The sequence below is a fragment of the Desmodus rotundus genome, chromosome 7 (genome assembly GCF_022682495.2).
Source record: "Desmodus rotundus isolate HL8 chromosome 7, HLdesRot8A.1, whole genome shotgun sequence".
Taxonomy (NCBI): domain Eukaryota; kingdom Metazoa; phylum Chordata; class Mammalia; order Chiroptera; family Phyllostomidae; genus Desmodus; species Desmodus rotundus.
The window spans coordinates 136,193,061-136,207,985 of record NC_071393.1 but is presented as its reverse complement, the minus strand read 5'-3'; the positions used below and the strand labels follow the sequence as shown (position 1 = coordinate 136,207,985).

The following is a 14,925-nucleotide window of genomic DNA, read 5'->3' as shown; positions in this document are numbered from 1 at the left end:
AAAATTGGGTGGAAGCTTCCTATGTATAAAATGCTGTGTCAGATGCTGAATAGATTATAAAAATGAACAAAGGCTCTCAAACTAATCTGAGGTCAGGGGAGAGAAGCCTGCCATGCAAGGAAGCAGCAGTCGCACAGGGAGGGCCTGGGCAGCAACAGCTAGAGGGTCACAGGAGAGAGGCTGGGCCCACCTCACGTGAGGAGTGCCAGGGAAAGGCAGGATGGTTAGGGAGGGAATCCTGTCTGGAGGGGTGGCATCTGGGAGGAGCTCTGAAGAGTCCCGAGGTTTCGACACCACCACAGAGGTGGGGCAAAAGTCTCCACATGTGTGCACAGGGAGCATCGGCAGAGGCCAGGAGGTTCGGAAGGCACAGAATGTTTGGGGCTATCACAGACTGCCTGGGGGCACGTGTGCCCACCGTCTTCACCACACCCAGGGGCAGGGCCTATCATTCCTTTTTGATCATGGATGGGGAACAAACGAGTCTGGAATGGGATGGACAGCTGCCCTGCACTCTGCCTGCATTGGGGGGTGTTGCTGAGGCCACACGGGGCCTCACTGGACATGGTGGGCCAAGCAGTGAGGCCACTGCAGGATTCTACTCAGTCATATGACCACAGCTGTGTTTTAGAGACCAGGAAGGGAGCAGAGGGGTCAGCGTGGACCTAAAACAGCGTGTGGCAACTACTACGAAGAGGGACACAGGGAGGGACCAACTACAGAGACAGAGTCCTGAGCATAGCTGGTGACACCCTGTCCAAGTCTGAGCAATGACAGCTACACAAAATTTAAAGGCAAAACACTCGACTACATAATCACTCCTTTAAAAGTCTAATTTGAAATATGAAAATTCTACTCATTATTCTGCTTTCATGCCTTGAGACTAGAACTATGCTAGAAGTCACTGAGGTGTCCAGAACAATCCCACCAACTCCTGGACCTCAGTTCAGGTCATTAGGGCCCAGGCAAGCAGGATGTATTTTAACACCCAAAGGCCCAGGTGAAGCCCAGGTCAGGCAGGACTAGGAGGAGGCCCCCTGGTGCCCTCCTGTGGTGCCAGGGAATGGCACAGCACTGGCCCAGCCCAAGGGTGGCAATGGGGACAGTGGCAGCATTTGTGTCCCAACCACAGAGTACACACCCACCCAGCAACCCACAAGACAGCAGGAAAAAGCATCCTTGCTGCCATTTTTTAATATAAAATAGTTAAAAAATCAATTCCCTCACCTGGAGCCCTCATATCTCCCGTTCCTCTCATATTCGGTCGGAAGCCTCAAGGAACAGAAGGCAGAAGCAGGGAAGTGGGAGAGAGAAAAGAGGTCTTACACAGCAGCACACGACGCCGGCACAAACACCACCACAACACTGACAAACCCCAAGCCACTGGTGAGCGTAGGACTCCTCCCCGCCCTGTGGGGACCCAGCCAGCACTCCTCCTCTCCAGGTCCACAGGCAGAGCTGGCAATGGGCTGCGTGCCGGCTTCCCTGGCTGAGTGCTCCTGGCCTTCGGCTGCAGGTGTCATTCTGACCCTTTAAATTGCTCCCCCAAGTGCAGTGGGTTTCCACAAAAGGGAACTGCGTTTAGCTGAATTCAATTACAAATTTTCTGCCCAAGGAAAACCAGGTGACTGGGAAGATCAATTCAGAACCACCAGGGACCAGAGTTCCCCTCGGGAAGAAAGCAATCTTCTCAGGGTGGCCAAGAACTTGGGTCAGCAAAGCCTCTCAGAGGCCTGCTGGCTTTGCCAGCCAGGGAAACCGCCGGCTGGCCGTGAGGCCGAGGCACAACATGGCCACGGCGGCAGTTTTCCTGTCCGGCCTATGTGCACTCCTAGGGAGGAAGCAACATTTTCGGTCTCTTGACTGTCAGCACCAACAACAGTCACCTGGTAGGAATAACATTTACCCCAGTAAATGCTTTAATTAAAAACGAGACACAGGTTTTTTTGGTGGTTGGTGGAAATTGGCTTTCAGGTAGAATACTATTTACTCTTCAACTCTAAAAACACTCAGACATTTCTGCTATGCAGCTACCCAAACCTAATGAGGCTGTAAGGTTTGACTATTACGCTTGTCTCCAGTATAAGAACATTAGCTCATTTTCCTGTCACTTTAAAACCTTTTGTTAATTCAGTGCTCCGTGAAATAAAACCCGAGGACGAACACATCACCACTTACCTTTGCCCCTCGAGGCTAACCATAAACGTACATTAATGTCACTGCACGTCTCACTCCCCAAACAGAAGCATGCTGAGTGTTATTAGTGTAACGACAGAATTATCTGGATGCTAAACAACTCTACCGAAGACAGACAGTGCAGAGCATGCGCAGGCCTTGTTACACGTGTGCCGCAGCGCCTTTAAAAAGCCTGACAGAGTTATTAATCTATTTCTTTTTCCAGTTTCCTTGCAAAGAAATAAGTATTTAGTTCTCAGCAGAGTTTAGTTTTTTTAAGTAAAAAAAATACAAAAACAAACAAAAAGCAAACAACAACAACAGGGCTAGAAAGCCAAACCTGATGTTAATTGCAGGAGCCATTTTGAGGTGAGGATTGAAAAAAAGTACGTGTATATATAAATCCTACCTTTTGATAAACCTGAATGACATGTTTCTAAAAGAAATTAAGCCAAAAAAAAAAATTAACAAAAATGACTTGCACAAATGAAATATAAAAATCTTGTCAATTATATAGAGAAAGAAAAACAGCAAAGAAAACAGGGTTTCGCTTTTGTCCAACAAACAATGAAACAGGGACATTTGTTGAAAAAGTAAAATTATTACAGGTGACTGAGTGTGTAATCCTTTGAGCAGAAGTATGTGAACACCTGTATTGGTAAGCAAACACTGAGCAGTGAGCAGTGGCGTCAGCTGTAATAAAACTTGTGTAAGGCTCTACTAAGGATCTACTAAGATAAGAAATTCAACAACTTGTTTTAAATAAATGACAAGTCATTTGCACTAAACTAGCAATAACATTTGTCAATTTCTTCAGAATATCTTATGAACAAAATTTCACATTCTTATACAGAACCTTTAAATGTTCACTGTAAAATGTTTAACCATTAACAAGATCATTACTTCAGGAAGATGACTGAAACATTAACAGTGGTTATAAATTACTTTTTAATAAAAAATAAGTCACCAGGGCTTAAAATAGAGCAGACTTTTGTTTCAGATATGGAAACGAATGAAAATTATATGACAAGGTAACAGTAGGGGTTCACTTTTATGTTTCAGTAATAAACTGGAAAAGTGGTATTTAACAGAGGTGACTCTGCTTGTTGAAAATTTTAGGAAGACGCTTAGGGTGCACTGAACAGAGCTGGACCGCAGAAATCTGAGACTACGGGTAAGGCTGGGCAGGCTTGTGCGACCGTACCACCAGTGCTCCTGAGCAAGAGTGACCAGAACAGTCGAAGTCTTTCTGAACCCGGTTCTGGGCCTGAAGAGGCGGCACATTTATGTATTTGCTGACTTGCTGAGTTAACGAGCCCCTGGGTTTATTTTTTGTAATCTGGGATAACTTTGGCATTGCCTCAGATACTGACCAATTTTAAAAATCTCTAACTACTGTAAGTAAACACCAACCACTTCACAATCAGATTAAATATGGTACACAGCAAGTAGAGAAGGTCACACATTGAGAACATTTGGTAAATAATTAAGCGCTACATAAAGGCAGTGTCATTCAAAAGAATGTTTTAGCTGAAAATTGATTAAAAGGTTTTTAAAACATATTTTCACTTCCAAGTTTTCTGCCTGAGGAAAGTCAGGGGTACGGGTCAGGGACCACAGGACTGCTTTTCCAACCTTTCCCTTCCCTGACCCTGGCCGGGTGAAGAGGAGGCTCCCACAGGCCACTGCTGCAGTGGTGGGCCCACAGCTTCCCCAACCACTCAGCCTGCCGGGCAGCACTGCGAGCAGCCCCGCCCTCTGCCCACCACCCTGGGTGGGTCTCCCTTGCAGGGCCTGAGTGCCAGCGCCCAAGCCTTTCGGGCACTACAACTACCATGCTACACTCACTGTTCGGGGAGGTCCAGAAGCTGACGCGGACGACAGCGGCGAGGACGACTGTTGTTAGGAAGGAACTGACTACATCTAAGGACACACCAAGGGTACTTTGTGTGCTACAGTACACTAAGTACTGCAGACCTCAGCCTGCTAACTTGCACAAACAGAAGACCACCTATCTGAAAAATGTGGGGGTGGAAAACGGAAAATAAAATGATCCACCCCCAGAATTTTTTAAACAAGCCACCCAAATTTCCAATTTCAATGCAGATACAAGAAATAAATTTAATTAGAACACGAGGGCAAGGGCTCCTGCCCACGACAGTCCTTCGGCGTTTCCTGTGAGAGCTCCATAGGGCTTCAGGGTCCTTTTCTGGAGTCACGGGCCTGGCTCAGCACTCACTTGTTCATGTGCCTTAATCTCTCTGAGCCTCATCCCCAGGTTCTTCCACGAAACTGGGGAGCACCTATTCCCAGGGGAGGCTGTGCAGATTAAACGAATGGGTGAGAATGTGTGTGTTTACACAAGTAAAACGAGTGTGTCTATACCTGTAATTCTATAGACAGCTACTTATCTTAGCCCATAGCTAGCACTCAAGAAATGGGAACGGATACTATTTTTATCAGTGATAGTATTGGATGACAAAAAAAAAAAAAAAAAAAAGCACAAAAGAGACGATTAAATAAATTCAAGGATTTTAATGAGGAGCCCACTACAAAAGTAGTGCAGGGACACCAAGCTGACTGCCATGACTAACCCTCAGCCAGACCTAGCTACCGTCCCCTCTGTGCTCAGGGCCCAGCGGGAGAAGCACCAGTGAGAGTAGGCAGGGTCAGGGAGGTGAGCAGCCAGGTGACTGACACCCAGGCTTCACCTTCCACCCACGTTTCAGAGGCAGCCTCCATTTCAGCCGCGTCCCTGTGGAAGACGCTGGGGGACAGGACAGCCTGGGTTAGGCCGTGGGGTGACACTGAAATGAAAAACTGAGTTAGTCTGTGGGTCACCAGACACTCCTCGGACTGAACTCCAAGCCTGCCAAGACCTTAAGACCACCTGCTCTTCTGCCCAGTCTGGAGCAAGGTATCTCAGCAAAGGGGCTAAGAAGACAGTAAGGGGCCAGACTGGAACCTTCTGAACGCTCTGACCTCTAGTTGATGCCACTGGACATCAGAAGTCCTCCCCAATCTGGTATTCAACGTCTCGACAACACACTCACCCTCTGGGGACACAGTTTAATGTGACCATCTATGTGTTAGATGACTAATCTAAAATAAAATTGCCGAAGGGATTAAGGAAACTGTGGAAGCAGTACTTAGCTCACAGGTTAAAAAAGGAAGGTGGCATGACCCTGAGCAGAAGGCTGAGGGGCCCGAGGGAGCGCAGAGACAGAGCGGGAGGGCGTCAGTCATCTAGACTCCGAGAAGGTGCCCCACCGTGCTGTGAGCGAGACACACGCGACCAGCGGGAGGCCTGTGAACAGCAGACCTGCAGGGACCCCGAAACGCACCGGTCCACAGCCAGGCTCCCTTTGAGTCTCCTCTGGGAACCCTGAGCCCTCAGGTTTCCTGGGTGGGTTCCTGGCTAAGGGTTCCTTTGACTATTTGTTTACGGTTCAAAGTGGCATATTTTCTTTTTCCTCTTGTAGCAACCAATGTTTCTAGGCTTTTGCAACCTCTAGCTAGATCATGGAAATAAAGTTAAAATAACTCAAGGGCCCCACAGAGATTTCTAGAGATTTCCCAAGACCCCAAATGACAGCCTACTGGACACACAAAGGATTTTATACACAACCAGATACTAGTTTCTTCCTGAGAATAAACCAGGGATTTAATCTCCACAACTATACCATTTAAGAAAGTTACCTTGTTTTCACTATCACTTAGATCAACAGAGAGCATAATTTCAAGATTCAGACTCTAAGAAACTTAGTGTATTTCAGGAACAACGAAATGGAATGAGGGAGAGGAAACGTGTCCTCCTTGGAGACCCTTTGTGTGCAGAGCGCCAGCCCCGCCTACTCTGGGTTGGGGTTCTGCTACACCCCAGTGACCATCTCTGCAGACAAATGTGTGATACAAAGGAACAGTGATTAAAAGCCACCACCTCCCAAGTGCTGGAGAACTTTTACTGGGATTTCTCTTCTAAAAGGTTTTAAAGTCTAGTTAGATATATAAACCAGAAAAGCACATGCTAAAGACAAAATAAACAGCAGCCAGGCAGTGGCTTCACACACAGAAAAGATGTCTCCTTCTGTTCCCAACAACCAGCTCCACCTGGCACTTACCTCCTCGTGAGTTTTGAGGTTAATTTACTGAAAAGATTAGTGGAGCCTCGGCTTCGAGTCTGGGACAATGGTGTGGCTTCATGGGACAGGCTGGGTGAGGCAGGTGGGCCATTATACGTGGCAGTCCGCCGTTCCCGGGGCTGGCCGTGGAAAGTGCTGCGACTGGCAGTGCCTCTGGGGAAGCGGATCCGATCCGGGGTGGCTGCACTGCTAATACTGTGAGTGGAGGCGACTGGAGTTCTCTGATCAGGAACAGTGCTGTGGGGTCAGAAAATACGGTCCTTATAGGGTCTGTACACCACATCTCATCATTGGGAACAAAGCCACAGATGGGCCTTGTTCACCACATCCCATCTTTGTGGCAAACATGCACACAAAAATGTACAGTCACAATATACCTTTGATGTAGAGTGGAGACAATCAGTTTTAATATCCAGACCCAAGGGGTATTTCACAGGACACAGAAGCAAAGGTAAGTTAAATGGGGAAGGGGACCAGAGGAATCATATATAATGAATCAAAGCCTTGTGGCATTTAAGGGGACAGCAGACATAGTTTCAAGGACAAGATAATGCAGGGAAGTTCTAGGACACAGAACAGCTTGAAACTCAAGAGTCTGCTTCCCTCTCAGATTGCTCATGTGCAGAGAACCTTGCCAATACAAAAGAAATACAGGCTGTGCAGGTGAAGTGGAAGAACAGGTGACTGGAAAGTTTTGGAAGCACACATGTGGCATAACTTTTGTAAAACTCCACACACTGGAAGCCACCTAGAGAGAGGAAGAGGCTCTCACCCCCTCCATAGTACGCAGAGGCATGAAGACACACAGACGACCCTGGACACAAGACAGGAGGTGTGGAACTAAACCCCCCCACAGGAAGGACACTTTGTGGACAACTTTACTGAAACCTTGGACTATAAAATCCACAGCACAGAATTAAGGAACAGCCGGTACACTTCAGTGCCAATAAGGAATGTGCGTGTTTCTTACAAAGCCTTGACGTTATCTCCTGCACTGTTTACGGGAGGTAACATCACCTCGGGGTGCCCAGAGGCTAACATGGACATCGACTTCTGATGTCTCAGCTGACAGATGGGAGATGTGGTATAGACTGGGGCAGGGCTAGCTATGTAAGTGGACATTTCTGACAGGCTGGGAAGGGATGTGGGTTCAGGCAGAGGCATAAACAACAGTATGATGGACCAGTGACAAAAAGAGAAACCTGTGGTTTAAAGCACACACCTTCCTCCCCAAACCATCCTGTTTCTGTGAAAACCCAAAATCTCTTAAGACTTATTTTGGGGATTCTGGAGTAACGGCTAACTTGTAGGTGCTTCCCCCCGCCCCCCAAACAGTAGTTTTAAAAATTTATTAGCTTTAAAGGAAACATCTTACACGTTTGGATATTAATGTCAGAGGAACAGTGATTTCTGAGCTACCCATAAGAGGAAGCCTCTCCTGAAAGACAGGTGTCCATGCACACTGAACTGGTAATGTCCGTCTGGGACATGAACACACTGCGGTCCTGACCTGCTCCCACAGCACAGTGACTAGTAAAATCATGGGCACAGGAACCAGATGTTATTAAACTATATTATGCTGTTTAAGTAGAGCTGAGAATCTTCCTACTTAACGGACATTCGCTTCTTCAAAAACAAGTCAAAATTCCTAAGGGGTCAAAGGAGCCCCATTTTTCAAGGTGGCATTAACGAGCAAATGAACCATTTATAGACTGCCAGACAAAAGGGGCCTCACAGCTGAAGGACGAAACCAGGACCTCGCCGTCTGGTTTTGTCCTGGTTTAATTCCAGCTCAGTCATCATGTCCTTGGCAGCATCTTTGCTTTAAGGATAATCAGGATGCAGCATCCTGGCCATCCTTTTTTGGTACCTGAAACCCAGAGGCCACTGGGTTCTTTCCCGCCCACCCTACCATCCAGAGCAGCCCCGTCCACTGCTCCACCCTCTCCTGAGGACCCCCGGCATCCACCTGCACACCCTTCAATCTGTCCACCATACAGCTGTGAACTGCCTGAAATACAAACTGGACCTCGTTCCTCATAACCTTTCAAAAAGCAGTCTTCAGGATGAGGCTCCAACTCCTCATCCTGGCACCCAGGTCGCATTCTCAGGTACCCACAGTCTGGCTTCTGCCATGTCTCCAGGCTTTGCCCTCTAAGTCACTTCCCGGGACTCTCCCTGGCACTCCTGATACTATGTAGCCCCCTGGTCAAGCATCAGGTCAAAAATCGTGCATAGAGCTCTGGGCCCAGGAGGCTGGTGTCTATTTCTACTCCCTTCAGTGCAGGTGGTGCACACACCTGTTGCTCCCCACCAGTGTCGCAGGAACTCCCCCACCCCTGCTTGGCACCCTGAAAGCCAGACCTGCACTCCCTCCCACCAAGGCGCCCACGTGTGAGCAGAGGGCCTCGGCCGGAGCAGGTGCCCTGGAAGCACTCTCCTACCTGAGAAGGGACATCAATGCAATGAGCCACTGGAGTTTTGACACCCCCATATGAGGGGGATGGCTCTTTATAACAAATGCTCAAGACGACCTGCTATTCCCTGAACTTTTGTTTGAGAATTCTGCCCTCGGACTTGGGAGAGTGGCTCTACCACAGCCAGAGAAATATTAAAAACAAATGCCTCAGAAAGATAAAAACAGATTCAGTTTTGTGTTTTTGCCATTCAGCACCCACTCTTTCCTTGTAGCGACACCACCTGAGTCCTGCTTTGGAGGGGGAGGGCTTCTGGGCCCTAGATGTTGTTGGCTCTACTCCAGACATTCCCAGCCTCCCTGGCCAGTGACAGGCTTAGAGCCAGACCAACAGGGACGAAGGAGATGCCCATGCTCCTGTTTGAGCACAGCCGAGTGGGAAGATGGTAAGTTTGATGCTGCTGGGCCAAGCAGAGCCCACAACAGGGGAAGCAGAACAGAATAAGGAGTTGCACCCTGGCTCTACTCTTAGACTTTCCAGTTTTAGGGACTCACAGATGCTTTGTTTCATTTTAGCTTTTTTGTACAAGGTTCTGTCACTTGCCACCTAATTGATTCAACAGTTTGAAGGAATGCTTGCTTGTTCCCAATATGTACATACAGACATATATTAAAATATGTACATATGACTTAATTTTATTTTTAACAAGTTACAAATAAATTCAACTCTTTGGGCTCTATTATCTGTGGAGGGCAGGGCCAGGGTCAACACATTTTATCCCCCTGCCAGCTGCTAACACTTGTCCAAACTGAGAGCTGGGATCAATGGACACATTAAAGAAGTCAGGGCAAGAAGGGGAGGCAGGGTTGTTTGGCTTCTCCCCTGGGGAATATACGTGGTCCAAAGCCTCTGGGGAAGAAACAGGCTTTTGGTCACGTACCAAGCAAGCCCACGCTCCAACTACTCCCTGAGGCACAGGGCCACTGGCTGGACAGTGCAGGCAAGGTCTACACTCTGCGGCAAAAAGGGCCCTTGTTAGAGACCTTCCTAAAACAAGAAGTGTAAATTGATATTTTCATGATAAATTATTGGTTTTGACATACTAATCTTGAAGACAATTAAGTGAATTATTTCTTTAGCAATTTAATCCACATTGCACAACAAAGCAAGCAAAACCAAAAAGGATGTGTTTGCTGACTTCTACAGTAGGCCCAGCACTTCAGTTTAGACAACAGTACACTCAGTGAACGCACACTAAATTTAAGTTTGTACAATTAAACTCACAACAATCCTCTCCACAACAGACAGCCCTAGCATCACAAGGGGCAGCACACTGTACAGGTCTGTCGGGTTGGTTGGTGTGAAAGCCAGTCAGCGACTTCCCCATACCTGGGCTGGCTGGCTCTCCCTCCCTTCCCCTCTCTAAAAATAAATGAATTTAAAAACCTTAAAACAAACAAACAAAAAAAACTTTCCCTCGAAAAGAGGGTTAAAAATGATGGCTCTATTCTGTAGGCTAGCCCACAAAACCTACAGAAGCAAGATAATGACCACATTACAATGTGAGTAGTTCCGGGTCCAAGGAAGAACCATTTTTTAAACCTTAATAGAAATAGGCCCTGGCTGGCATAGTTCAGTGGATTGAGTGCGGGCTGCAAACCAAAGGGTTGCCAGTTTGATTCCCAGTCAGGGCACATGCCTGGGTTGCAGGCCAGGTCCTCAGTGGGGGCCACATGAGAGGCAACCACACACTGATATTTCTCTTTCCTTCTCCCTCCCTTCCCCTCTCTCTAAAAATAAATAAATAAAATCTTAAAAAGAAAACAACAAAAAACTCTTAATAGAAATAACGATGTGTTTCTTAAAATTCAAATTGCATGAAGTTCCTATTACTCTTCCTAGTGGCTCTGTACTTTATGTCTAATTTTTTAGAAAAATTTAAAACTCTAACCCACTGATGGTTACTAGTGGATAGGTATTTTCAATTTGCTTGACATGACATCTATCCCTTACTAGACCATTCTGATATAAAATGTTTTGGTTGCTGACTCAAAGCATAGGAGTGATTGAGCAAAAGAAGAATTAAAAAAACAGAATCCAAAAGATACATGCGGTAACTGTGATGAAGCATTCTCTGCTCAGTAAGTCCCTGTGACATGATGCAGGACAAGTGCATAAATGGATAAAATACCAGAGCAACTGGATAATTATAAAATTTACGTGTCCCCTAGAGCTATCCCAGCACATAAAGGCAGGACAGAATGTCCCTGCTATGTGTGTGTGTGTGTGTGGGTGTGGGGGGGGGCCCAGCAACATCACTGAACTAAGAAACTGCATAGTCAGTGCAAACTAAGAAAATCCTTTCCATTCACATGTGGACAGTTCATTACCAACAATGAGAGCTAGCACTGGCTGAGCACAGTGTTGGTGTCTGCACTGCATGGTGGGAGACCCCTGTGAGTCCACAGGACCCTGACAGGATGATGATGCAGTGAAGATGTGACTCCACCTCCTCATGCCTGGTTTACGGGTTTTTTTTTTTGTTTTGTTTTTTGTTTTTTTTAAGATTTTATTTATTTATTTTCAGAGGGAAGGGAAGGGAAGGGAGAAAGAGAAGAGAAATATCAATTGGCTGCCTCTCATGTGCCCCTACCGGGGGACCTGGTGGGGAATTATGCCCTGACTGTGAATTGAACGGGCGACCTTTTCATTTGCAGGCTGGTGCTCAACCCACTGAGCCACACCAGCCAGGGCTACACTGACTCAGTGCTAGAACAGGCCACCACTGACAGACTGACAGCTGAAGGTACAATCATCACACCACAGTTACAGAGAGAGCCGGCTAACTTCAGCATGCCTAGTTTCAAAATGACAGTCTTAAAAATTTCTTACGTGACTTGTGTCAAAGCAACAATGTACTATATACCCTTTCCCCGCTAGACACCAATGACTAGCTTTATATTTCACACAGTAAAGCGGATAAAATAGAAAGGTTGCACTAATAAGAATCAATAAATAAAATTAACTTTAAAATGAAAATAAACTATATTAAATTATATTGCCTTGGCAAGAGAAATACATTTGGTGAGGCTTTAAAACATCATTCCATGTTCAAAGAAGAGTGCTGAAGAAGAGCTTGTCTCAGATGTGTGGATAACCTTTGGTTTAAACTTCCATATAGTTTTCATCAGCCACCATCATTCCCATGTTGGAATTTTGTATACACACTCACATATAGGAAAAAAGCCCATATTCAAGGCTAAAATGGGAAATCAATGTCCTTTCAGACATTAGCACAGACCCAGGCATCCTGGACTCACCAGTATTTTAGTCAAGGAGTAAGATGTGCACGTGGGAGAGGGACAAGTGACAATCTGCCCAAAAATTCATTTGTGCAATGAGAAGGCTCGGTGCATCTAATTTATGACTCATGCATCTATTCTAAGGGTGAGAAAGTTGTCACATTTACTTACTGCCTTACCTAAAAGTAAAAAATATGACCACTAGAGTTTGGCACTCAAACCTCCAATAATTTCCCACCTTATTAGAAACCCACTTGCAATTCACTTGTAAGATACAAAACGCAAACCCAGATGTTATGAACATTACGGGCCCTGTCTCGTGTGGTGTGGCACTGAGGCTCTGTCTGATAAAGACCACACTTGCAGAAGCAAGGAGGCCCCATCAGGATGAAGAAGAGTCAGCCCCACAAGGACAGGATCTGCAGGCAGAAAAGACAGGTGATGACTCCAGTGAAATTCGAGAATTATTAAAACTATTTCCAGAGTGGAGTGCCTCGCTGCAGGAGAGGGGAGTTAGAGGAGCAGATGCACAAATACAAAAGGGGGGACAGATCCTGGTCCTAACAACCTCTTGGAAAGTCTGACTGAACCTCAGAGAATTGTACACTCTGAAGTTCAAAAGGAATCTAATACTCTGCTCAACAATTTAGAAGAATTATAAAGAGAGAAAAGGCCATGAAACATTTCTCTAGTTCCACAGACTAAAATCCATAGCATATTAGAAACTTCTAATTAAGTCTTCCACTGACATCATCCATTAAATCAATCTGAACTAGAAGAAATTTAATAGATTTGAGAATGCAACTGTAATAAAATTTACCAGAACAGACTACTATTAAGAAATAAATATATGAATCAGGACTTATAAGCTATCTACCCAGTTGCTATGTATGTTATTAACAGAGTTTAATCATAAAGAAAAAGACAATGTTAAAAGCACACACACACACGCACACGAATCAGAAAAGAGAATACAGCCCTGGCTGGTGTGGCTCAGTGGGTTGAGCTCCAGGCCTGTGAAGCAAAGGCTGGGTTGCGGGCCAGGTACCCAGTGGGGTGCACAGAAGAGGCAATCCACACGTTGATGTTTCTCTCCCTCTCTTTCTCCTCCCTCCCCCCTCTCTCTATAAATAAATAAAAAAAATTTTTTTAGAAAAACTAAAAAAAGATGAGAATACTGGAATGTTAATATTTCTAGAAATTCAAAGAATAATCAGCATGATCTTATATAACAAGCTTTTACCTTCACATCAACTCAGAGCTAGGTGGTCTGTGGAAGAGGGAAGATGAAACACTGCAGTCTGGGCTTAAAGACAACGGAGGAAAGAAGAACCTTTGCTTAGATGATCACGGCAATCAATGACCAAACATTTTATGTGACGCGTGACATCTAACAGAAACAGAACTTACAGTGCAATTTCAGAAAGTGTATTTCAGAAAAAAAGAAAGAACCCATTTTGATGCAAGACATGGGAATGTGACATGACCAAGCAATGTTCAAGTTGGGTTTGGGGACAATGACAGAAGATGGAAACTCATTTTCCAGATTTCTACCCCAAAATCACCTGCTCCCTGACTGAATTTAGTTTACATATCACTTCTTCCAACAAGAAAGAAGAAAATCCACACAGCCTGAGCACTGTGTTGTGTACAGACTATATTTCACTGCTCTGCCAACTCATCCTCTTTTCTCCCCCACAAACCAACTCTATGCCATGGTCTCTGGACCCACTCCTCCCACTTTTCTGACTCGACTCTATTTTTTAACTCCAGGAAAGCTGTATGACGACTCTCTCCTTACTGACATATTACTGAGTTAGTATTTTAAATCGCAGTAATCCCGTGTGCACTTGCCTCTCCAGCAGATTACAATCATTCAGAAGACTGCACACTCCAGTGCTCTGTGCTTCTCAAGTGGGTCTCTTCTAAGGTGGAGTGTTAATACTCATCCCCCGGGCCCCTTGGGCACATTGCTGACATGCAGCTGAGGGCTCACCCACCCTTTTCGTGGTCTGTCTCCTCCAGCAGCATGGCTTCCTGCCCCAGGTCCTTTTCCTCCCCCCTTTCAGCCTTGATCAAGCAATTAATGTGCACAAAATAGTCTTGACTTCACTATTTTATGATTAAACCATAGCTTACCATCTACCTCCTCTGGGGAAGCTCACTGGTTAACTCAACCCCTTTAATCATCACAAACAGCTAGCTGGCCAGAAGGATAAGCTTGGGACAATGAGAAGAATTTGGAATTCTAGTATTTTAACTAAAAATTCACACTCAAAATGAACTTACCATTACGAGAATACTTACCATTATTTAAATTTTGATTATAAAAACTGAGAAGTAAGTAACATGCTTCCATCTCTCTTGGGAAAAACAGAGTTCTTGACAACAGGTAAAGTCTCCTACCTGCTTTCTTTGCCGTTCTGAATGACTGAATGCCTGTCAGCTGTAGTTCTTTCACTGCAAACATATGTATTTCGCCGTGTCATTCCACCAGATGCTGTGTTACTCTATTAAAAAAGAAAAGGAGCATTTTAGTCTTATACTACTTAGCAAGTGTAGTACAATGAGAAAAAAACAACTCGCCTACGTAAACATGAGTGCTCAATCCTTAAGGAGGCCTGCACTAGCACATCCACAGCACTGGCTAGAGGGGCAGAGGCAGCAGCACTCCCTTCTCCTGGCAGAGGACAGGAGGGCGGGCCGAGCCGCTGGGAAAAGCTGGTTCCCGTAATCCATACAGCGGTAAGTCAAGGGTTACCGAAAGCAGGGACATAGAGAGACCCACTAGTTAAAAATTGATACTTTCGAAATACAAAATTAGAAAGTATTATGAATGTACAAATAAAAGATACACACACACACATATACACACACACACACATACAA

General features: G+C 45.6%; 1 protein-coding gene across 6 annotated transcripts in view; it reads right to left on the bottom strand.

Moving 5' to 3' along the window:
• Positions 1–14,925, bottom strand: part of MARK3 (microtubule affinity regulating kinase 3) — a 92,538-nt gene that overhangs the window by 2,219 nt on the left and 75,394 nt on the right. For 2 of the 6 annotated variants that reach the window (XM_053927498.2, XM_053927500.2), the window contains 4 exons: positions 14,443–14,546; positions 6,297–6,554; positions 2,585–2,611; positions 1,228–1,272 (listed from right to left, as the gene is read on the bottom strand). In XM_053927498.2, the coding sequence (XP_053783473.1) occupies positions 1,228–1,272; positions 2,585–2,611; positions 6,297–6,554; positions 14,443–14,546 (434 nt within the window). Of the gene's footprint in view, positions 1–1,227; positions 1,273–2,584; positions 2,612–4,695; positions 4,983–6,296; positions 6,555–7,287; positions 7,450–14,442; positions 14,547–14,925 lie in introns of those variants that run through there. The other 4 variants (XM_053927503.2, XM_053927499.2, XM_053927502.2 and 1 more) reach the window with 4 other exon arrangements.